General features: G+C 37.3%; 1 protein-coding gene across 2 annotated transcripts; it reads right to left on the bottom strand.

The window, feature by feature from the left end:
- On the bottom strand, window positions 1-24,503 carry LOC128211032 (transcription factor E4F1-like). Of its 2 annotated transcripts, none has more exons than XM_052915422.1 (18): window positions 24,438-24,503; window positions 22,009-22,127; window positions 21,710-21,842; window positions 21,451-21,553; window positions 20,976-21,129; window positions 20,072-20,203; window positions 19,657-19,884; window positions 14,075-14,280; window positions 12,168-12,321; window positions 11,432-11,518; window positions 11,030-11,179; window positions 10,241-10,399; window positions 9,773-9,831; window positions 8,542-8,702; window positions 8,056-8,273; window positions 7,380-7,578; window positions 1,823-1,983; window positions 1-1,271 (listed from the first exon to the last, which is right to left on the bottom strand). In XM_052915422.1, the coding sequence occupies exons 1-18, from the start codon at window positions 24,493-24,495 to the stop codon at window positions 636-638; spliced, it is 3,117 nt and encodes a 1,038-aa protein (XP_052771382.1). In that variant the 5' UTR covers window positions 24,496-24,503; the 3' UTR covers window positions 1-635. The 2 variants fall into 2 exon arrangements, with proteins under 2 accessions (XP_052771382.1, XP_052771389.1); XM_052915429.1 differs by lacking the exon at window positions 24,438-24,503 and adding an exon at window positions 23,228-23,350.
- Between the last annotated feature and the right edge of the window lie 116 nt (window positions 24,504-24,619).

The raw sequence follows: 24,619 nt of genomic DNA, 5'->3' as shown, positions 1-24,619 counted from the left end.
TTCACCAACAGTTATAACACTGGATTTTCAAAAAGAAATACATGTTTTATATTTAAATGGATATTATTTAACATTTCATGTGTAACACATAACAACTAGCGGCAATCTCAAACTGGCGGAATACTCCAACTAGTACTAGTAAACTGTTTATAAACATAACTTCACATCAAGCATGCATTGAACTAATATCAACAACAATGGTCAATTTTAAATTTTCCTGGGCACTACACCCCCATAAACATGTTTTATGAAATAAAATACAAATCACAACTAAAGTGAAAGTGTTCAGTGAGCACTGGTTACCGGCTACATTGTTCATGAGGAAATATATTAATATCAATACTCATTTGTAATACTTGTCCAATATATGCACAAAAGAAATAAGCCGTATGTTCCAAGTTTGTTTAAAATTAGTCGCAGAACTCATCATGTATGGAGGCAGATAACAAAAGTACAACAGAATTAATGATGGTGACAGACATGATCCTAATGGGTCTGACATGACACAATAAATAAACAACATGTTACAGAGTTTAAGACATACCGGTACATATACATGTAACATGATTGTTTTAAGGCCCTAAAACTATTTGAACACAGATTTATGCTTTGTAAATCAGCCACTAGCTATCCAGCTACTGCGCATCATCACTAGCCAGTATCTTCAATTTATGCTTGGCTTTTCGCCACCCAGGACTATTAATGTTGCTACCTTTCTGCTGTTTCACATTATTACCATCCATGGTTTCTTGATCATCTACTACCTCCAGTTGCTGACCTTCACCACCAAGGGGCAGCATCACTTCCTCCTCCTCACTCACAATCTGCAACACTTGTACGCCTTCCCCAGCAATTTCCATTAAGTTGTTGACCTCATCTGAAGCTGGACCTGTTGACTGACCAAGGGTATCCACAACCAACTCATCACTCCCTGCCCCGTCAACCACCTCCATCTCGTCTTCTTCATTGGCTTGACCTTCCTCTGTAGACAGAAGCGTAACCATGGAGACCTGACCATCTTGGGACATGGTGATTGATTGGACCTGGTTTTCAGTTCCGTCTCCGGAAAGAGGTACAACGGCCATGACTTCCCCAGTCTTGGTGTCCAGTATGTGTATAAGCCCTGCCTCCTCATCTGTGATGGCCTGGTAGTCTCCCGTCACCTCAACACTGTCCATCTGAGTCTCGTCCGAGATGATCTGCACATTCTGAATCTCCTCGCCAGGCTTGACATCCTCTTGTTCCTCATATGCAACAACATACTCAGTAACCTGCAATATCAGTATAAACCAATATACCTTCAGTAATTAACATATACATGATAATGTCTCAAAACCAAGTGTGACTTCATGATTTAAAACAAAGCAAATTTAATTAATATTTTACTTTTATGTTGTGATCTCATTATTTATTCTTATATACGGAACTACAACATATGGAAAAAAAATGTTTAAAATACTTCCAGGGGCAATGCATGTAGCGCACAAATTGATATTGTTTTGTGGTAATCAGCTCATCAGCAGCACAGTAACAACAGGTACAAGAATAGGTTAAGATTAGACCATCCTCCTCATATCATACATTTTTTCATTCAACTTGTCTAGAAAACATGAAAGCTAGTCAGCTCACATACATATTTTCTGAACTTGCTGATGATGACTTGTGGCAGATCCCATATATATTAATATAGGTTTGAGTTTTCATACAAATTTACAAAATGTTTGTATTTGACAAACATTGTATGTACAAACAAATACTGGATTCATATTGAAGCATTTTTATCAAAAAAATAAACAGTATATCTATAAAACTAAAGCCATACCGATTCCTGTATATCTCCATGACCAGCCTCCTCACTCCCGGGCACTATGTACTGCTGGGTGTCGGCCACCACTGAGGAGAACTCTGTCAACATGGTATAGTCTGTGTCCGTCCCCTCCTCACCCAGCCCATTCACATGCAGGACAGGCTTCTTACACGATACTGAAAGGCCCGGCAACATAATTCATACGTTTTCACAAACAAGAGGGCCAAATGGCCCTGAATCGCTCACCTGTCATATATTGCACATTCTTCCATTATATACAAATATTGAAAACCTAAGCCTATGAACACGGGGCGTGGCCAATTTTGACCCCAGGGCTAAAGTTTGAACAATCTTAATAGTGGTCCGATAAACGATGCTTCATACCAAATATCTAAGGCCTTCGCCTTTTGGTTTCGGAGAAGAAGATTACTTACGTTTTCATCATATACATATATAAGGAAACCCATGACCGCCCGGGTGGGGCCATTTTTTGACCCCAGAGCCAAAGATTGAACAATATTGGTACAAGTCAACTAGATGGTATATCATGCCAAATATCTAAGCTCTAGTCCAAGTAAGTTCAGAGGAGAAGATTTTTGAAGTTTTAACTATAAACATATAGAGAAAACCCATGACCCCCCGGGGCGGGGCCAATTTTGAACAATCTTTGTAGAGGTCCACTAGACGATGAATCATGCCAAATATCTAAGCTCTAAGCAACGTAAGTTCAGAAGAGATTTTTGATTTTATTTACTATAAACATATAGAGAAAACCCATGACCCCCCGGGGCGGGGCCAATTTTGACCCAAAGGCCATAATTTAAACAATCTTTGTAGAGGTCCACTAGACGATGAATCATGCCAAATATCTAAGCTCTAGTCCAAGTAAGTTAAGAGGAGAAGATTTTTTAAGTTTTTACTATAAACATATAGAGAAAATCCATGACCCCCGGGGCGGGGCCAATTTTGACCCAAGGGCCATAATTTGAACAAACTTTGTAGAGGTCCACTAGACGATGAATCATGCCAAATATCTAAGCTCTAGGCCAAGTAAGTTCAGAGGAGAAGATTTTTTAAAGTTTTCACTATAAACATATAGAGAAAACCCATGACCCCTCGGGGCAGCGCCAATTTTGACCCAAAGGCCAAAATTTGAACAAACTTTGTAGAGGTCCACTAGACGATGAATCATGCCAAATATCTAAGCTCTAGTCCAAGTAAGTTAAGAGGAGAAGATTTTTGAAGTTTTAACTATAAACATATCAAGTATACCCATGACCCCCGGGGCGGGGCCAATTTTGACCCCAAGGCCATAATTTGAACAATCTTTGTAAAGGTCCACTAGACAATGAATCATGCCAAATATCTAAGCTCTAGTCCAAGTAAGTTCAGAGGAGAAGATTTTTGAAGTTTTAACTATAAACTTATAGAGAATACCCATGACCCCCCGGGGCGGGGCCAATTTTGACCCCAGGGCCATAATTTGAACAAACTTTGTAGAGGTCCACTAGACGATGAATCATGCCAAATATCTAAGCTCTAGGCCAAGTAAGTTCAGAGGAGAAGATTTTTGAAGTTTTCACTATAAACATATAGAGAAAACCCATGACCCCCCGGGACGGGGCCAATTTTGACCCCAGGGCCATAATTTGAACAAACTTTGTAGAGGTCCACTAGACGATGAACCATGCCAAATATCTAAGCTCTAGGCCAAGTAAGTTCAGAGGAGAAGATTTTTTAAGGTTTTCACTATAAACATATAGAGAAAACCCATGACCCCCCGGGTCGGGGCCAATTTTGACCCAAGGGCCATAATTTGAACAAACTTTGTAGAGGTCCACTAGACGATGAACCATGCCAAATATCTAAGCTCTAGGCCAAGTAAGTTCAGAGGAGAAGATTTTTTAAGTTTTCACTATAAACATATAGAGAAAACCCATGACCCCCCGGGGCGGGGCCAATTTTGACCCCAGGGCCATAATTTGAACAAACTTGGTAGAGGACCATTTGGTGATCCTACCTACCATATATCAACGGCCTAAGCCTTGTGGTTTGGGAGAAGAAGATTTTTAAAGTTTTTCCTTTTGGTTGCCATGGCAACCAGAGTTCTGTATGGAATTGAATTCTTTGAACAACTTTGATAGAAGACAACCCAAGGAACCTATGAAGTTTTATTAATATTGGCCTAGCGGTTAAGGAGGAGATGTCTTTTAAGTAAATTGTTGACGGACGACGCACGCCGCACGACGGACAAAAGGCGATCACAAAAGCTCACCATGTCACAAAGTGACAGGTGAGCTAAAAAGGCAATTTCATAAAAAAAATCTAAAAAGATATTATTATAAATTGGAAATAAAATTTAGTAGAATTACGTATGGTTATGTAAATCAATAATAAATCCAAAAATATTTATATAATGTGATTGTAAGTCTTAATAAGAACAATTAATATCTGCCATAAATAGAATGATACAAGAAAATCCAAATAGACATTATTTAAGAGTCGGTAGTTGCACTTGCAAAATGATAATAATATTTATCAGATATATGAAACAGCTGAAAGTTCTCAAACACAGACATTTATGTTCAAATATCACCGGTAAATAAAAATAATTGACCTAGTGACCTAGTTTTTGACCTGGGTTGACCCAATATGGAACTTGACCTAGCTTATGTTAAGATGATCATTCTGACCAAGTTTCATTAAGATAAGGCTAAAATTGTGACCTCTATTTTGTTCACAAGGTTTTTCTAATAATTGACCTAGTGACCTAGTTATTGACTGTGTATGACCCAATATCGAACTTGACCCAGATTTTATAGAGATGATCATTCTGACCAAGTTGCATTAAGATTAGCCTAAAATTGTGACCTCTATTGTGTTCACAAGGTTTTTCTACTAATTGACCTAGTGACCTAGTTATTGACCGCAGATGACCCAATATCGAACTTGACCTAGATTTTATAGAGATGATCATTCTGACCAAGTTGCATTGAGATTAGGCTAAAATTGTGATCTCTATTGTGTTCACAAGGTTTTTGTAATAATTGACCTAGTGACCTAGTTATTGACCGTGAATGACCCAATATCAAACTTGACCTACATTTTATAGCGATGATCATTCTGACCAAGTTGCATTGAGATTAGGCTAAAATTGTGACCTCTATTGTGTTCACAAGGTTTTTGTAATAATTGACCTAGTGACCTAGTTATTGACCGTGAATGACCCAATATCAAACTTGACCTACATTTTATAGCGATGATCATTCTGACCAAGTTGCATTGAGATTAGGCTAAAATTGTGACCTCTATTGTGTTCACAAGGTTTTTCTACTAATCGACCTAGTGACCTAGTTATTGACCGCGGATGACCCAATATCGAACTTGACCTAAATTTTATAGAGATGATCATTCTGACCAAGTTGCATTGAAATTAGGCTAAAATTGTGACCTCTAATGTGTTCACAAGGTATTTCTACTAATTGACCTACTGACCTAGTTTTTGACCCCAGATGACCCAATATCGAACTTGACCTAGATTTCATAGAGATGATCAGTCTGACCAAGTTTCATAAAGATTAGGTCAAAATTGTGACCTCTGTTGTGTTCACAAGGTTTTTCTAATAATTGACCTAGTGACCTAGTTATTGACTGCATATGACCCAATATCGAACTTGACCCAGATTTTATAGAGATGATCATTCTGACCAAGTTGCATTAAGATTAGCCTAAAATTGTGACCTCTATTGTGTTCACAAGGTTTTTCTACTAATTGACCTAGTGACCTAGTTATTGACCGCGGATGACCCAATATCAAACTTGACCTAGATTTTATAAGGATGATCATTCTGACCAAGTTGCATTGAGATTAGGCTAAAATTGTGACCTCTATTGTGTTCACAAGGTTTTTGTACTAATTGACCTAGTGACCTAGTTATTGACCGTGAATGACCCAATATCAAACTTGACCTACATTTTACAGCGATGATCATTCTGACCAATTTGCATTGAGATTAGGCTAAAATTGTGACCTCTATTGTGTTCACAAGGTTTTTCTACTAATTGACCTAGTGACCTAGTTATTGACCGCGGATGACCCAATATCGAACTTGACCTAGATTTTATAGAGATGATCATTCTGACCAAGTTGCATTGAGATTAGGCTAAAATTGTGACCTCTAATGTGTTCACAAGGTATTTCTACTAATTGACCTACTGACCTAGTTTTTGACCCCAGATGACCCAATATCGAACTTGACCTAGATTTCATAGAGATGATCAGTCTGACCAAGTTTCATAAAGATTAGGTCAAAATGGTGACCTCTGTTGTGTTCACAAGGTTTTTCTAATAATTGACCTAGTGACCTAGTTATTGACTGCGGATGACCCAATATCGAACTTGACCTAGATTTTATAGAGATGATTATTCTGACCAAGTTGCATTGAGATTAGGCTAAAATTGTGACCTCTATTGTGTTCACAAGGTTTTTGTACTAATTGACCTAGTGACCTAGTTGTTGACCGCGGATGACCCAATATCGAACTTGACCTACATTTTATAGAGATGATCATTCTGACCAAGTTGCATTGAGATTAGGCTAAAATTGTGACCTCTTTTGTGTTCACAAGGTTTTTCTACTAATTGACCTAGTGACCTAATTATTGACCGCAGATGACCCAATATCGAACTTGACCTAGATTTTATAGAGATGACCATTCTGACCAAGTTGCATTGAGATTAGGCTAAAATTGTGACCTCTATTGTGTTCACAAGGTTTTTCTACTAATTGACCTAGTGACCTAGTTTTTGACCCCAGATGACCCAATATCGAACTTGACCTAGATTTTATAGAGATGATCAGTCTGACCAAGTTTCATAAAGATTAGGTCAAAATTGTGACCTCTATTGTGTTCACAAGCAATTGTGAACGGACGGACGGACGGACGGACGGACGACGGACGAAGAGTGATCACAAAAGCTCACCTTGTCACTACGTGACAGGTGAGCTAAAAAAACAGATGCTAATAAACTTGATGACTCATTGATAGGGAAAAAAACAATGATCACATAAAACAGTCTTCGACATAATAAACTAGCCCGGGTAAATGCCACATTTCTGTGGTTTTCAGCATTTTAAATCATCAAGTGTTAATACAAGTCATTGAGAATAGACTTTTGGATAAACAAACCTCAATGTAAACTAAACGGACTAGCCCAGTCATCATACATTTTATTATCCACCCTGTTAAGGCCCAAGCAATACTGAAGGACGAACACCACAAACTGACCACACACTCATCAAAAAGCTTCATCAATAAAAGATGGGATTACCCTTAGGATCAGTCAGTGAAGCCAAAACTCCTGTTTAACTACACTAATTAAGAACTATCTATAAGTAAACACAAACCAAGAAAAAATATTTCAGTATCAAAATTTGTGGGATTGTTCAATTGTTATTGCTTTGATTCATTAAATTCCATGCATATACATCGCCATTTGCATGACATCAGTCACACACCACTATGAAATGACAACCTTTCCTTACATCAACTCAACTCGAAACACAAATACCTTTAGCCTTCAGGTGCCTGTTGAGTGTCCCATGCTCCGCAAACCGTCTACCGCAGTGAGGACAGACAAACGGCTTCTCACCCGTGTGCATTCGATTGTGTCGTACAATGGAGCTCTTCTCTCGGAATCGACGATGGCAGAAGGTGCATTCATACGGCATCACATCAGAGTGGGTGCGCAGGTGAACCTTCATTGCATTCTGGAATCCATAATGAGGATAAGTACAACGTGAACAGAATAATTTCTTTCATTTAGCTTTTCAATGAACTGCTTTATCAATATATATACCATTTTCTCTCTTTGTTTTAAATATTTTTTAATATAAGATATATTAGTATTTCTGGTAAAATAATGGAGAGAAATAGGTTCAATGCAATTAACATCAAGAAAACAAATAGCAAACAATTGAAACACTGTAAACAATCACTCAAATGATGTAGCGTGTCTAATCGAAATTCAGCAATATTATAAACAATGACCCGTTCAAAATAAACAATTTTTCTCCATAAAAAGATTAGGGCATTGTCAATATTTCTAGTATATAACGTAAGTTTGAATTAATTTCCTTAATTAACTCTTTTTATTCAACATATTCTGGAAATAAATTAAGAATAAGTTCAAGCTTTAACATTCATGTACATGACAAAAGATGAATAACACAACCAAACCAACATACACTGGTTTTAAAGCTCTTTTCACACACAGTGCAAGGAAATGGTCGAGAACCCGAGTGTATCTTGATGTGCTCGCGGACATGGGACAGGCGTTTAAACAGTTTGCCACACTTCCCGCACTTGAAGTTACGTTCCTCCAGGTGGACTGACATGTGCTTGTTTAGGGTGTCTCTGTTGATGAAGCTCTTATCACATTCAGGACATTTGTGGGGCCTTATACCTGAAAACAGTAGGCTGAATGTAACATGCTTTAATATTTTTTTCCCCAAACACATTTTATTTGAATCAATATTTCAATGTCAAATTTATGATTAAACAAATTAAACCAATTAGTATAACAATTTTAAAGAAATTCAACATAAATTTACATCTATAAACTTCTGCTTACATCACTAGACATAGTTAAAACTACCATATCCATTACAGCTTAAATATGTATCTTATAAATAAATGTAAACAGTACACAATACAAGTCCAGAATGACCTACCAGTATGACTGCGCATGTGCAGTTTGAGGTAGTTGCCATTGGAGAAGTGTTTATTGCAGACTGGGCAGGCATAGATTGCCCTTCCGTCTCTTTCAGCCCCGCCCCCATCATCGGAACTTGTAGGCATCTCCAGTAGCTGCCTCACAGCTGTCTGGGCAGCTCTGGTATTTATAAAAAGCAACACATTGACAATATAGTCTACATTTGCATTTACAAACAAATACCAAATTAAACTGTATATAAGACGCCCATTTTTGCCCTAGAATTGATATAAAAAAAAATCCTGCATCCTCTAGTATTAGGCTTCTTTACAATACCAAACATTTTTCAATATTGAGAAAAGTGGGCCACTAGCGTATCAACAGAAGCAAAACAATTCTTATTCAACAACAGAATTCAGCTTATTGTATGGCATTTTGATTTTTTTTACTATTAAGATTTTTGATGTAGATTTTAAGATGTGCAGTAAATGTTATTCATAAAAGGGAGATTACTCATGTCAATAACTAATGACAAGTTCAAACAATTATTCTGTCACTTTTTTTTTGAATATCATTGTAACAACTAAATGAATGAATGATACTTAAATTTGTTTTCGTGATGAAAGACAAAACTTTTGGTTACATCCGAATACTACTCAAGTACACAGACAAAATGACATTGAAGAGTCATTCCATGTTCTCTCACTTGTGGTGTCAAAAGTGTTGTTCCTCAAGTCTATTTCAGAAGGAATTTGGCTCATTATGAGTCAAATGAGAAATGGTTTGTTTTCTTTTAACTTCAACAGGCCGTAAGAATTCTTAATATTTAATATCTCATGGTTTATAGTAAGTCATTTTCATGATCAAAAAAAGCTTAAATCAAAACAAACATGGTGGCTACCGATTTTGAAATTTTTCACCTGCATCATATCTATCGTATTTAGTTTTGAACCCCATTAACATTTTTCTGCCTGCATACTATCTATCTCAGCATTCTATACACAATTTAATTTGGTACAATTATTCCAGCTGAAAACACAACTACAAATCACGAGATTTTTTCCTGAGCAGAGACAAATAACTGAGTCATTCATGAACATCTATGAGAGAGCTTCTTACAACAGATCAATTTAAGAATAATTGGAAGAGAAACAAGATAATAATGCAAACAATACCAGAAGGTACATTTGCATACCAGTTGTGCTGGTTACCTTAAGTCATTGATTAGAATTCAAAGTTCTTTAGCTTACACTTGTGGTGACGAGTCTGTAGCAGATTCTGCTGTCCCCTCTGACAATTGATCATTTGACTGAAATGAATACTAACTATAAGAAACAAGATCTTGCTGCACTAACACATAACACAACAGTAGGGCTGTAAGGACTGCAATTTCATCCTTTAAGTAATATTGATAGCTGAGTGAAGTCAAATTCACAAAGAGCCAAATTATCGAATTGTATAACTAATAACCTTGCTTCAATATAATATACCTTACAAGCTTAAACAAATCATTTAGATGATATTTTTCATATTCTATACTATATTTAAAATGCACACTACTTTGTATTATGACGTCAACCTATAACAAACAATGATACATTTATGTCGTGACTTAAGCTGAGTGAAATGTAATTTGCGATTTGTTTTAGTATGCATTCTTTGAATGAAGCTTATATAAATAAATACTCTTCAATCCAATACCAGTATCAGACTAGTACCTTGAGCTGTAGGTCATGCTGGAGGTTCATATGAGATTGGAAGTCTTCCCTGCTTTCAGTGTAGAAGTGGCACAGGGGACAACGCCATATCTCATCTGCTAGGTGGGTCCGTAGGTGAACCCTCAATGCTTCTGTAGATGCAAGCTCTTCACAACATACCTGTTAACACAGAAAAGTTGTTAATTCTATGGCGTATTAGATATGGCAAGATGCACTAGTATTTAATGTTTACCCATTTTGATAAATGCAAATCTAGAAATTGGCAGACAAAAATTATTATTAAATCAACTCTTTCCTTTTTAACAATCAATTCTTTGACTGACAAGCAGCAAGGATGAAAACAGCTGAAAATCCTCTTTAAATAGTAAATACTGGCCAGCTCATGTTTAACCATTCATAAGATACCCAAAGCAGGGTATAGAGGCGTACACATCTTTTGAAATTGTATCTGAAGTCAGTAAAATGTATTTCAACGCACTTCCTATTGTTTAAAATGTGAATGTCTGGGGAAAAAATTATCATTACAACAGTACAATAGTCTGAAGTTAAAAGCTCTCAATCCTGAAGTTAAGAATCCCTGAAGTTGAATCATGTTTATAACCAAATAATATCAGCTCAATGGAATACAATTTTACGACAGGTAGATATGAATTTAGAACCTTTCTTTCAGCTTTAATCTAGGTTGTTTTATAATGGATAAAGCATCAGCATTGTTTTAAGATGCTTTCAATGACTATGTGGCGCGAGAGAGAGAGAGAGAGAAAGAGAGGCGATTGTTACAACTAATACCTTGCAGACATTTCCTTGTGAGTCTTGTATGACAGTCTCAGAGTGGACAAAGTCCTGGATGGAGTCGTCAGCAGTCACATCATGGTCCCCAACAACCTGGTCGCCAACAATCTCATCATCCACCACCTCCTCATCAACATGCTCCATCGCCTGAGAAAAACAATAAAATATGTGCTGAAAGGACTAGACGTTATTCTTTACAGTCTCATGTTATTTTGTAACACTCACTGCAATAGTTAACACAATTAGGATTCCCGTCAAAGTGCAGACTTATTTATAATTTTTCACTTATTAAAAATCGAGGAAAACCTATTAAGCAGTATTTTTTCCTTATCTGTTTGTTATTAACAGGAGTCAAATATTCTTCCCACTGCTATGTTGTCTGGCATTGTCATTGTTTACCTCCACATTCTCTATGTGTTGTAGGGTATCCTCCACTGCCACAACTTCACTGCCATCAGATACCATGGTTACCATCGCCACATCACCCTATCAACAACATACATGACAATTTACATTCAGTTGAAAAGAAAAAGATTATCATCACCTTGTAACCTTTTCTTCACGAAACAAACCAGCTCATGTTAAACATCTACTTACAATATAAAACACACCAGCTCATGTTAAACATCTATTTACATTATAAAACACACCAGCTCATGTTAAACATCTACTTACATTATAAAACACACCAGCTCATGTTAAACATCTACTTACATTATAAAACACACCAGCTCATGTTAAACGTCTACTTACATTATAAAACACACCAGCTCATGTTAAACATCTACTTACAATATAAAACACACCAGCTCATGTTAAACATCTACTTACATTATAAAACAGACCAGCTCATGTTAAACATCTACTTACAATATAAAACACACCAGCTGATATTAAACATCTACTTACATTATAAAACAGACCAGCTCATGTTCAACATCAACTTACAATATAAAACAGACCAGCTCATGTTAAACATCTACTTACATTATAAAACAGACCAGCTCATGTTATACATCAACTTACAATATAAAACACACAAGCTCATGTTAAACATCTACTTACTTTATACAACAGACCAGCCCATGTTAAACATGTATGTACATTTGCATCACTTATTTCTTAGTTATCCCACCTGATTTGCAGACTGATTCACAGGTTGTTCCTCTGCCTCTCTTTCCTCCGGTGCCTGTACTGTGTTAGCCCTCGCTGCAGGAATGTTTGGCGTATATGTCCATCTCTTGCCATAACGCGGCAGGTCACTGTTGGACTTGTGTGTACATGGGGTTCTGTGAAAATAGCGAGAAAACACATCCACTCATTTATATAATGGCATTCATGGATGAATAGGTATTCTTGCATACCGGCATTACCCGATATGAATTTTGAGTCACATGACCAGCGCTGGAAAAATCAATTTAACATCCCCCTGAAGATGAGTCACATGCAAAAAGACATTTAAACAAATATACTATAAACAAATTAAAACTATTAGATCATTTATCACATTCTGTAAAAAGCGAACATTGATATTAACTTATTTACAGCTACTGTCATTTCAAATTATTGTGTGCCATGATGTTATCAATACATATGGCTTTTGGTCAAATGTATGAATTTTACATTTAAGTCATAATTTATAATAATATGAGAGCTGAACATACACAAGAAAAAACATCTCATATAAGATACAGAAATTACGCATGTGTTGCAATAATTACATTGAGAAAACTTAATCATACATACTAATTTTTTACAACAATTTTTTTAGGAATCATCATCATAAATTTACAAAAATATTGCTCATATAACAAACTACATTGTATGAATGAGATAAACAAGAGCCGTTGTAAGACAGCGCGCTTGACTACGCCGCTTTGACTTAGATTACAATAACGATGTAATAATACCCAGTTTGGTCTATTTATGTCAAACCTAACTAAAATTATTCGATACATAAGGTGACTTTGATGCTGCCCTCCCACCAGCCCGCCCAAACAATGACCCAAGTCATTCAAATAACTTGATTTCCCATTATGAAAATGTGGTTAAGTATATACAAATATGATTTTCAAAGGAAATTTAAAAAAAAATAAAAAATCAAGGGCCATTATAATTTGTATTTAGGCTTAAAACGGAGTTATGTTTCTTGTTGTAAGATGGTCGTAAATAATTTTGAATTTTATTAAGTGCATTTAATGAACGGTATAGAAGTTTTTTTTATTAAAATCCCAACTTGCCCTTAACTTTTACTTGCCTAAAACTTTAACCTAAGTCAATCAGGGGCCATAACTTGTATTAAGGATATGGAGTTATGTAACTTCATTGGGTGATGGTCCTGAACAAGTGTGTGAAGTATTAAGTCAATTGAGTGAAGGTTATAGAAGTTATAAAAGAATATCCCAACCTGCCCTAAAACTTTAACCCAAGTTCCATAGTCAATCAGGGGCCATAATTTGTATAAAAGATAATATGGAGTTATCTAACCTCATTATGTGATGGCTCTGAACATCTGTGTAAAGTATTAAGTCAATTGAATGAATGGTATTGGAGTTTTAAGTGAAAATCCCAACTTGCCCTAAAACTTTAACCTGCCCTAAAACTTTAACCTAAGTCAATCAGGGGCCATAACTTGTATTTAGGATAATATGGAGTTATGTAACCTCATTGTGTGATGGTCCTGAACAACTGTGTGAAGTATTAAGACAATTGAACAAAGGATATAGAAGTTATTAATAAATATTCCAACTTGCCCTAAAACTTTAACCTAAGTTCCATAGTCAATCAGGGGCCATAATCTGTGTAAAGAATAATATGGAGTTATCTAACCTCATCATGTGATGGCCATGAACAACTGTGTGAAGTATTAAGTCAATTGAATGTAGGGTATTGTACTTATAAGTGAAAAACCCAACTTGCCCTAAAACTTGAACCAGATGCCGACGCTGGGGCGAGTAGTATAGACCACCTATTCTTCGAATAGTCGAGCTAAAAATAATACTTGCATTGTAAAATCAAATGGCTATTACACAAGAAAATCACCTGGCTTTCAAATGGCGAGTCAGAGCCCCAGACTCAGCAAAGGAACGACCGCACAGTTCACATGGGAATGGTCTCTCACCCGTATGACGACGCATGTGGCGCTTGAGCGAACCTCTCGTCTTGAAGGCGTATGTACAACCCTCAGCTCCACACACATAGTGACGCTTGTTGGTATGAGTCATCATGTGGGCCCTCAGAACTGGCAGCTACAAATATTTAAAAAAAAAATAATCCTATATTCATAATGCAGATATTAAAGAAACTTTTTACAAATATATCAAAATTTCCTCTTTTTTGGCATGAAAAACCATTATTAATAAAGTGACTAATAGAAGATGAAGATTTCAATCTTGCTGTTGAGACTATAATGACTGAGCAGATTGTTTCATTCACAAAATTTATTCTTTTAATGAAATGCCACAGTGTAAATGTGGGTTCACAAATTGTCATAAGTAATATGTTGAATTGTTCTTTATGCCAAACTGCTTGACACTATGACATCACTAAAGTAATGTGGAATTGTGGTAACTGTCTCTTTTTAGGAAATATATTAACCCTTGTGTGACTTGGAAGAAAATTTAAGTATTCTCTTAAATATTGAATATCTCACTTATAAAAATTTTATATCAAGAAGCCAAAAAACATAGTTGACAGGATAGTTTGGAGCAGGCCAGAAGATATTGACTCTAGTTGACAGGATAGTTTGGAACAGGCCAGAAGATATTGACTCTAGTTGACAGGATAGTTTGGAGCAGGCCAGAACATATTGACTCTAGTTGACAGGATAGTTTGGAACAGGCCAGAACATATTGACTCTAGTTGACCGGATAGTTTGGAACAGGCCAGAAGATATTGACTCTAGTTGACAGGATAGTTTGGAACAGGCCAGAACATATTGACTCTAGTTGACAGGATAGTTTGGAACAGGCCAGAAGATATTGACTCTAGTTGACCGGATAGTTTGGAACAGGCCAGAACATATTGACTCTAGTTGACCGGATAGTTTGGAACAGGCCAGAAGATATTGACTCTAGTTGACAGGATAGTTTGGAACAGGCCAGAACATATTGACTCTAGTTGACAGGATAGTTTGGAACAGGCCAGAACATATTGACTCTAGTTGACAGGATAGTTTGGAACAGGCCAGAACATATTGACTCTAGTTGACCGGATAGTTTGGAACAGGCCAGAACATATTGACTCTAGTTGACAGGATAGTTTGGAACAGGCCAGAACATATTGACTCTAGTTGACAGGATAGTTTGGAACAGGCCAGAACATATTGACTCTAGTTGACCGGATAGTTTGGAACAGGCCAGAAGATATTGACTCTAGTTGACCGGATAGTTTGGAACAGGCCAGAAGATATTGACTCTAGTTGACCGGATAGTTTGGAACAGGCCAGAAGATATTGACTCTAGTTGACCGGATAGTTTGGAACAGGCCAGAAGATATTGACTCTAGTTGACCGGATAGTTTGGAACAGGCCAGAACATATTGACTCTAGTTGACCGGATAGTTTGGAACAGGCCAGAACATATTGACTCTAGTTGACCGGATAGTTTGGAACAGGCCAGAACATATTGACTCTAGTTGACCGGATAGTTTGGAACAGGCCAGAAGATATTGACTCTAGTTGACAGGATAGTTTGGAGCAGGCCAGAACATATTGACTCTAGTTGACAGGATAGTTTGGAGCAGGCCAGAACATATTGACTCTAGTTGACCGGATAGTTTGGAACAGGCCAGAAGATATTGACTCTAGTTGACAGGATAGTTTGGAACAGGCCAGAACATATTGACTCTAGTTGACCGGATAGTTTGGAACAGGCCAGAACATATTGACTCTAGTTGACCGGATAGTTTGGAACAGGCCAGAACATATTGACTCTAGTTGACAGGATAGTTTGGAACAGGCCAGAACATATTGACTCTAGTTGACAGGATAGTTTGGAGCAGGCCAGAACATATTGACTCTAGTTGACAGGATAGTTTGGAGCAGGCCAGAACATATTGACTCTAGTTGACAGGATAGTTTGGAGCAGGCCAGAACATATTGACTCTAGTTGACCGGATAGTTTGGAACAGGCCAGAAGATATTGACTCTAGTTGACAGGATAGTTTGGAACAGGCCAGAAGATATTGACTCTAGTTGACAGGATAGTTTGGAGCAGGCCAGAACATATTGACTCTAGTTGACCGGATAGTTTGGAGCAGGCCAGAACATATTGACTCTAGTTGACCGGATAGTTTGGAGCAGGCCAGAAGATATTGACTCTAGTTGACAGGATAGTTTGGAACAGGCCAGAACATATTGACTCTAGTTGACAGGATAGTTTGGAACAGGCCAGAACATATTGACTCTAGTTGACCGGATAGTTTGGAACAGGCCAGAACATATTGACTCTAGTTGACCGGATAGTTTGGAACAGGCCAGAACATATTGACTCTAGTTGACCGGATAGTTTGGAACAGGCCAGAAGATATTGACTCTAGTTGACCGGATAGTTTGGAACAGGCCAGAAGATATTGACTCTAGTTGACAGGATAGTTTGGAACAGGCCAGAAGATATTGACTCTAGTTGACCGGATAGTTTGGAACAGGCCAGAACATATTGACTCTAGTTGACCGGATAGTTTGGAACAGGCCAGAAGATATTGACTCTAGTTGACCGGATAGTTTGGAACAGGCCAGAAGATATTGACTCTAGTTGACCGGATAGTTTGGAACAGGCCAGAAGATATTGACTCTAGTTGACCGGATAGTTTGGAACAGGCCAGAAGATATTGACTCTAGTTGACCGGATAGTTTGGAACAGGCCAGAAGATATTGACTCTAGTTGACCGGATAGTTTGGAACAGGCCAGAAGATATTGACTCTAGTTGACCGGATAGTTTGGAACAGGCCAGAAGATATTGACTCTAGTTGACAGGATAGTTTGGAACAGGCCAGAACATATTGACTCTAGTTGACCGGATAGTTTGGAACAGGCCAGAACATATTGACTCTAGTTGACCGGATAGTTTGGAACAGGCCAGAAGATATTGACTCTAGTTGACCGGATAGTTTGGAACAGGCCAGAACATATTGACTCTAGTTGACCGGATAGTTTGGAACAGGCCAGAAGATATTGACTCTAGTTGACCGGATAGTTTGGAACAGGCCAGAAGATATTGACTCTAGTTGACCGGATAGTTTGGAACAGGCCAGAAGATATTGACTCTAGTTGACCGGATAGTTTGGAACAGGCCAGAACATATTGACTCTAGTTGACCGGATAGTTTGAAACAGGCCAGAAGATATTGACTCTAGTTGACCGGATAGTTTGGAACAGGCCAGAAGATATTGACTCTAGTTGACCGGATAGTTTGGAACAGGCCAGAAGATATTGACTCTAGTTGACCGGATAGTTTGGAACAGGCCAGAAGATATTGACTCTAGTTGACCGGATAGTTTGGAACAGGCCAGAAGATATTGACTCTAGTTGACAGGATGGTTTGGAACAGGCCAGAAGATATTGACTCTAGTTGACAGGATAGTTTGGAACAGGCCAGAAGATATTGACTCTAGTTGACAGGATAGTTTGGAGCAGGCCAGAAGATATTGACTCTAGTTGACAGGATAGTTTGGAGCAGGCCAGAAGATATTGACTCTAGTTGACAGGATAGTTTGGAACAGGCCAGAAGATATTGACTCTAGTTGACAGGATAGTTTGGAGCAGGCCAGAAGATATTGACTCTAGTTGACAGGATAGTTTGGAACAGGCCAGAAGATATTGACTCTAGTTGACAGGATAGTTTGGAACAGGCCAGAAGATATTGACTCTAGTTGACAGGATAGTTTGGAACAGGCCAGAAGATATTGACTCTAGTTGACAGGATAGTTTGGAACAGGCCAGAAGATATTGACTCTAGTTGACAGGATAGTTTGGAACAGGCCAGAACATATTGACTCTAGTTGACCGGATAGTTTGGAGCAGGCCAGAACATATTGACTCTAGTTGACAGGATAGTTTGGAACAGGCCAGAAGATATTGACTCTAGTTGACAGGATAGTTTGGAACAGGCCAGAACATATTGACTCTAGTTGACAGGATAGTTTGGAACAGGCCAGAAGATATTGACTCTAGTTGACCGGATAGTTTGGAACAGGCCAGAACATATTGACTCTAGTTGACCGGATAGTTTGGAGCAGGCCAGAACATATTGACTCTAGTTGACCGGATAGTTTGGAACAGGCCAGAACATATTGACTCTAGTTGACAGGATAGTTTGGAACAGGCCAGAAGATATTGACTCTAGTTGACAGGATAGTTTGGAACAGGCCAGAACATATTGACTCTAGTTGACCGGATAGTTTGGAACAGGCCAGAAGATATTGACTCTAGTTGACCGGATAGTTTGGAACAGGCCAGAAGATATTGACTCTAGTTGACAGGATAGTTTGGAACAGGCCAGAAGATATTGACTCTAGTTGACAGGATAGTTTGGAACAGGCCAGAACATATTGACTCTAGTTGACAGGATAGTTTGGAACAGGCCAGAAGATATTGACTCTAGTTGACCGGATAGTTTGGAACAGGCCAGAACATATTGACTCTAGTTGACAGGATAGTTTGGAACAGGCCAGAACATATTGACTCTAAAACATATTCAATCCTGATCAAATTTCCTGCAAAATGTCAAAGGAATTTCAACAAAACTCGGATAAAATAATCCTTTGTAAAAAAATCTCAACTTATTAACACACCAATATATGTGGCTAAGGTGTGTATAACCTTTCCAAAAGATAAAAAGTAATGAAAATTGAAATTTTAAAATGCTTTAATTTGTGGCCTTCCCCTACAACTTGGTATTGGTGAAGGCCCTTAATATAATATTATTATTTGGATGATACGCCTTATCCAATATTCCACTGAGATAAAATAAAATCCAAGATGCTTTATTTGAATTGCTACCAGAACACTTCGTGACAAAATGGCTGCAAGTACTAAGGTGTTACATATCAGTGTTTTTTTTAGGCCTGATTTGGGGCCGAAATTCGGCCCCATTCCCCTCTCCAAAAAGTATATATTTTTCTCCTATTTCAGTAAAAAATTCCCCTCCCGACGATGTCAAAATCGTCCTCTAAAATAACTTTGCCGATCGTAATTACGGCACTTTTCAATACAGTAAACGCAGTTTGGCGCTGCATTTTACACGTAGTGATCATACGTGCTAGTCTCCCTTGATTGATCGGTATCGTTCAAGCGCTCAGAAAATTAATTATATTACGTGCCAAAAGAACTGTCAGCAGGGGACATTGACAACATAATCAACCTTTACAATATGAAACAAAGAGATATTGCTTTGTAGATTGCTTTCACTTTCACTTTGATCTTGTTATGTATATGCATATGATCAATTTATTAAAGAGGAAGGCAAAGCTTTAATGATTTTTGCATTTATACATTTTCCCCTTTTTGCCCTTTTACAACGCGATTTTCCCCTCCTGACGGGCCCTGGCCCCATTCCCCTAAAAGTGAAAAAAAACACTGCATATTACAAAATATCATGAGGTGTAACGAAATTGTTATGCATACTTCTTTGAATCTGCTTTTACAGACTTTACAGCAGTATTTTCTGAGTGCTCGATCTTCATCAGTGAGTTTTTTCTTGCTGTTACTGGTCTTTCCAGTAGTTTCCCCCTTATCATCTGTGACAAGTTTAGGGGCTATGGGAGCTACAGGCTTGTCTGTGGTAGTTCTGGTTACAATCACAGTAGGGGTGGTGTCTGTGGAAGACTGTTCAGGGCAATTTGACAGTGTAACCTGAAACATTCAGTAAATCACATAGAGAGGCATTGTAGTACATAAAATCAGAAACTAACAGTGACATACAAGCATACAATGCAAACACACTTGCTAATACCAAAATAAAACCATTCAAAATTGAGCTTTATCAATAACTTAACAGTCATTACCATATCTTTAACACAGCGCAAGTAAAGTAACCTACAGTGATGGTGCCATCGCTGGCAGTGTGTTGTGCCTCCACTAAGGCAGCAGCCCTTATCACCTGCTGTAACGAGTCGATATCTGCACCTGAGCCAGTGCCTTCCTCACCATCTGCACTGGCCACATATATCACCTGCAATTGAACAAGAGGGGTCATTGTTTCTAAGACTTTAAATCCTTTTATATCCGTAAAATACACACTGTGTGACTTTGTCTTACCTAATCTCCTTACTGACCTGACAGCAAAAAAATGCAATGAAGAAAGAAGATGTGTTCATAATGTATACATCAAATATCTGCATCAAATGGTGTAAAAATGGTTACTGTGAAATCATTTATATTCGTTGGCATGAAATTTCGTGGTTTGCCGAAAAATTACAATTTCGTGGGTACTTGAATTCGTGGTTTTTTATTATTAATTTTTTTTTAAATAATTGAAACTGGGATCGTCCTAGATCGTCTGCATTATCTTCACGCGCTGGCCTATGATTTCCGTCTACAACGTCACACGGTTTATGACACTCGCTAAAGTGGTATGACATGACAATTAGTGCATATGCCCATGTCAATAAAACAATGATATTAAGATACACAGTGAGACGGATATTTACGTTGTATACTGCGGCCTCTGTAATGGATAAACTAGAGTATGTACATAACATGGCTATTGAAAAAGTGAATACAGGGTCTATATTTCGTAGGATCTTGAATTTGTTGATCACCGAACCCACGAAAACCACGAACATTAATGCCCCACGAACATTAATGATTTCACAGTAATTTATTTGTTTAGGTTAAAGACAAATATTTATTAAAGTTTTATTTAATTGAATGCAGAACACAAAATCTACCAAGAATGGTTACTCTAAAAATATATATCAGGATATACCTGCATGTTTTGTTACCTGCACATTCTGTTCGTCCGGTTCTTCAGGGTCTGGTTCTTGTTCTGGTTTGAAGTCCCTATCTCTGTCATCTTCGAGCTCATTATCCACCTCGCTTGCTTCAGAGTCACTCTCCCTGTGGTCGTACTCCATGTGACGACGTAGGCTAGCCTCCCTAAAATGCATTTCAGACAAAAATATATTTTAGCCCATACAATCAGGCAGATGATCTGCTGTAGATGATTGCAGAAATGCTGCCACTTGCTTAGTAAAGCAAATAATTTAATGCCATTGGTTAAAATTACCTTGATACTTAGCCATGTACTGACAAAGCTCTATTTGAGTAATTAATACTTTTAAGCATTTTCTTCTTAATTATTTCCTTTCTGATATGTAATTGAGAAAACATCATACATCTTCACTAGTAAAGTCCTACATTTATCATTTAAATGATTAAACATCATCAACGGTAGCAGGATTATCATTCAGCAGTTACCTGTTGAATTTTCTACCACATTTTGTGCAAACATATCCAGCTCTTTCTGTCAGTTCCGCAGGTTCTGGTTTTAGCTCACTAAGCTTTTTACGGCCACGTTTCTCTGAAGATGATAGATGAGGACATAAATATATAAAGGACATACAATCTTTCAACATCACAAAAAAATGAAACATTATAAAACTTGTTTTCTGCTAGTATCTTTTCATTGACAAATACAGCTGAAAACTGATAAAGGCTTAAATATTTATCCTCATACTTCTTCCTGGTGTTGCTGCGCTATTTGTTGAGGTTGTGTCTTTCCCAGCCACAATTTTGCAGATCTGACGTTGCTTGCGTACAAGCTTTGGCATAACCATCCGCTTGTCAACATCAGATTTCCCAAACCGTATCTAGAAACAACCAAATCATGAAGCTGTATGTAAAAATAACTTTCACTTCATTTACATGTAACATTTTAATGTATTTGCAAATTAAACAGTCTAGTAATTCTATATCTCAGATAAATCATAAAAGTTCAAAGTTATGGGAATGATTTTTTAAACAAGTATACTTTACCCTGAAATTGTCATGTTTGACTTTATGTTCCAAGTATTTCTCAATACTGTAAAAGATGATATTGCACTTGCGACAGACATGGACATCATCATCCTCACTATTGTTTGCAGGTTCCAAACCTAAAAGAAAACAAAAAATTGTAAAAAATGCAGGCAAAACCAGAAACGCTAAGCTCAAATTAATGTTCAATATACCGTATTATATCATGCATAGGACGCACTTTTTTACCCCCAATTCACGCCTTAAAAATTGCCTGCGTCCTTTCATCTGTTTTTTTTCCAAGTCCATTTCAGGTCGAAAATATCGGACCGGGGAAGAACGCGGTAATAGTAAGTATCTGTACTGCGTCACCGAAGAGAACAACTAACAAAGGTAAAATCACGCAAGTTAACACACGCAGAAATATATTGAATGTTTACTTTAAAATGATTTATTGAGAAATAAATTGAAAAAAAAACACGAGTGTTTACTTTTTTATAAAAGGGACGCTACTCACAAAAACTCGATGTGAGTGCACTTTAACTGGATTGAGTTATAACGGCAACGGAAATCGGGAAAGGAGGTAAATATCAATTAATCGTTGTTTATGATTTTAATGTTTCGATATTTTACAAAACATTTTGTTGTATGTTACTGTTTTAAAAAATTGATAAATGAATGTGCATAACGCAAAGTAGCATTATTGTCACTATCAAATCTTTTCAAATGTGTGAAGGTGTGAAAAAACCCGCTGTCTGTTATTAGAAAAACATCAATAGAACAAACTATTGTGATGGTAATATCTTATGGTTGTTTGTTCGCACTTTACCCGATGTGCCTTCTGCTGTCAAGGCTAATTACTGACACTTCATTATGCCGACATGCTTTAATCCGCACAGCGACAAGCCTTATCAAAACAACCATCAGTTTTGACAATACACAGTTTTGTTGCGATTGCAACGGTTGCAACGGTTGACTGTCATTCAGAAGGCATGTCGAGACTATTGCAACGGTTGCAACGGTTGACTGTCAGTCGGGACTATTACGGCATTTGTATAAGTCTTATAATATGCGTAAATGTTCTCAAAATGTCAAGACATATATCATTGTTGTGTACGCTAAATTACCAAAATATGACAATAATTATCAAAATATACAAGACAGTTACCAAAATATGCCTTATATACAATTTTTTGTTTGTTTTTTACTTCAATATATATGTTATAAATACTTGACCAACCTCAATTTTTCGGCTCCGATTTTGATATTTTTCCGCTGCGTCCTATCTTATATATTAAGGGTTTTTACCCGTTTTCTCAACTATTTTTTTGCCTGCGTCCTATCTATGCTAGCGTCCTATACATGATATAATACGGTACTGGTTGAGAAGCAGTTTCCGACAGTTTTTACAAGTGTTTATTGATTTATTCATACGTGTTAAAATTTTGTCGGAAACTGCTTTCCGTCGGAAACTGCTTCTCAACCAGTAGTGTTATGGACAGTTGTGTGATTTTTTCAAGAAAAAATAATTAGAGCCTGACTGTTTCCAACAGATATAAGCTAAATGAGTCCATCACTTCTTCTTTCGCACTTTTTGTTATTTCTTCTATTTCGCCCACTAGCAACCCCAACGACATTGCTGTTTGAGGTATGCAATGTCTGTAAAGTATCTGTAGTGTTCTTACTTCCAGTCTGATTAGAGATTTATCATACTTTATCATACTTTTTACAGTAGAATATGAAGTGATCTACAGTTTCAGAAATTTGGCATGTACTACATCAGTTGTCAGTTTGGTCCGGTGTTTGTTTTGACCAGTGATCTTTTGGCTGGGTGTGACCGCTAAGAAGTTGATTGATTTGGCTGAAACTTTTTCTTTTCTTTTCACCAACTCAGTTTCTGATCCCGGGTATCACACAGATGTCATATAAGGCAAGAGGAAGACCTCTCAGAGTTATGGTATTGCTAACCATTTTTCATTAATGGCTTTTCTTTTCATCATTTGAGTCACTTTACTGGCATCTTACTTTTTTTTTTCGTCATTGCATTCTTCTTCAAAAATTGGTAAAATAGGCAGCGTATAAAATTGCTGCTCTGCATTCACCTTTGATTTAACTGCAGTGACTATAAACATACCAGTCTGCAAATTCCTTAAACTGTAAAACATTATGGGCATCTTTTTGTATGGACTGGTGATTGGAAAGCTGTTCATTGAATCATACATCAACGTTTTATTAATTTTCAAAAATAAAAGCAGTTTAACTTCTCAACTCCTTTTCACCGATTGTTTTATGGGGATAATTTTAGATTATCAACGATCAACATGGCGGGTTCAAAAACTTTAAGAAAATATGGTTTACTAGTTCATCAGTTCAATTTCTAGTTTATTGCCTTCGGGAAAATTAACCACGTAAAAAAAGAAATGATAAATTGTGTGTTTTGAACTTTCCACCTGAGTCTGTACGTCGGCAATTTTGAACGGTGTCGGGTCTGTTGTCGTCCGCTTCCATCGTTTTGCGACAACTTTATTTTCGCCAATTTCCGTGGTTTTCCGGAAAGATTCGGGTGAAATGCGGCCACGGACCACTATTAGTTTCATCTCAATTTGAACATAAATATGAACATTATTTTGAT

Source organism: Mya arenaria, chromosome 2 (genome assembly GCF_026914265.1).
Source record: "Mya arenaria isolate MELC-2E11 chromosome 2, ASM2691426v1".
In the NCBI taxonomy this organism is placed as follows: Eukaryota; Metazoa; Mollusca; class Bivalvia; order Myida; family Myidae; genus Mya; species Mya arenaria.
Note: the sequence above shows the minus strand (reverse complement) of the source record. Positions and strands in the feature narration are given on the sequence as shown.

What these genes read in the sequence shown, in the direction of transcription:
- LOC128211032 (XM_052915422.1), bottom strand. Translation starts at nt 24,495, where the DNA reads ATGGAAGCGGACGACAACAGACCCGACACCGTTCAAAATTGCCGACGT. An exon ending in TTGCCGACGTACAGACTCAG is followed by an intron (nt 22,128 to 24,437) that starts GTGGAAAGTTCA and finishes GTTTTCTTTTAG; the next exon opens with GTTTGGAACCTGCAAACAAT. An exon ending in CACAAGGAAATGTCTGCAAG is followed by an intron (nt 10,400 to 11,029) that starts GTATTAGTTGTA and finishes CTGTGTTAACAG; the next exon opens with GTATGTTGTGAAGAGCTTGC.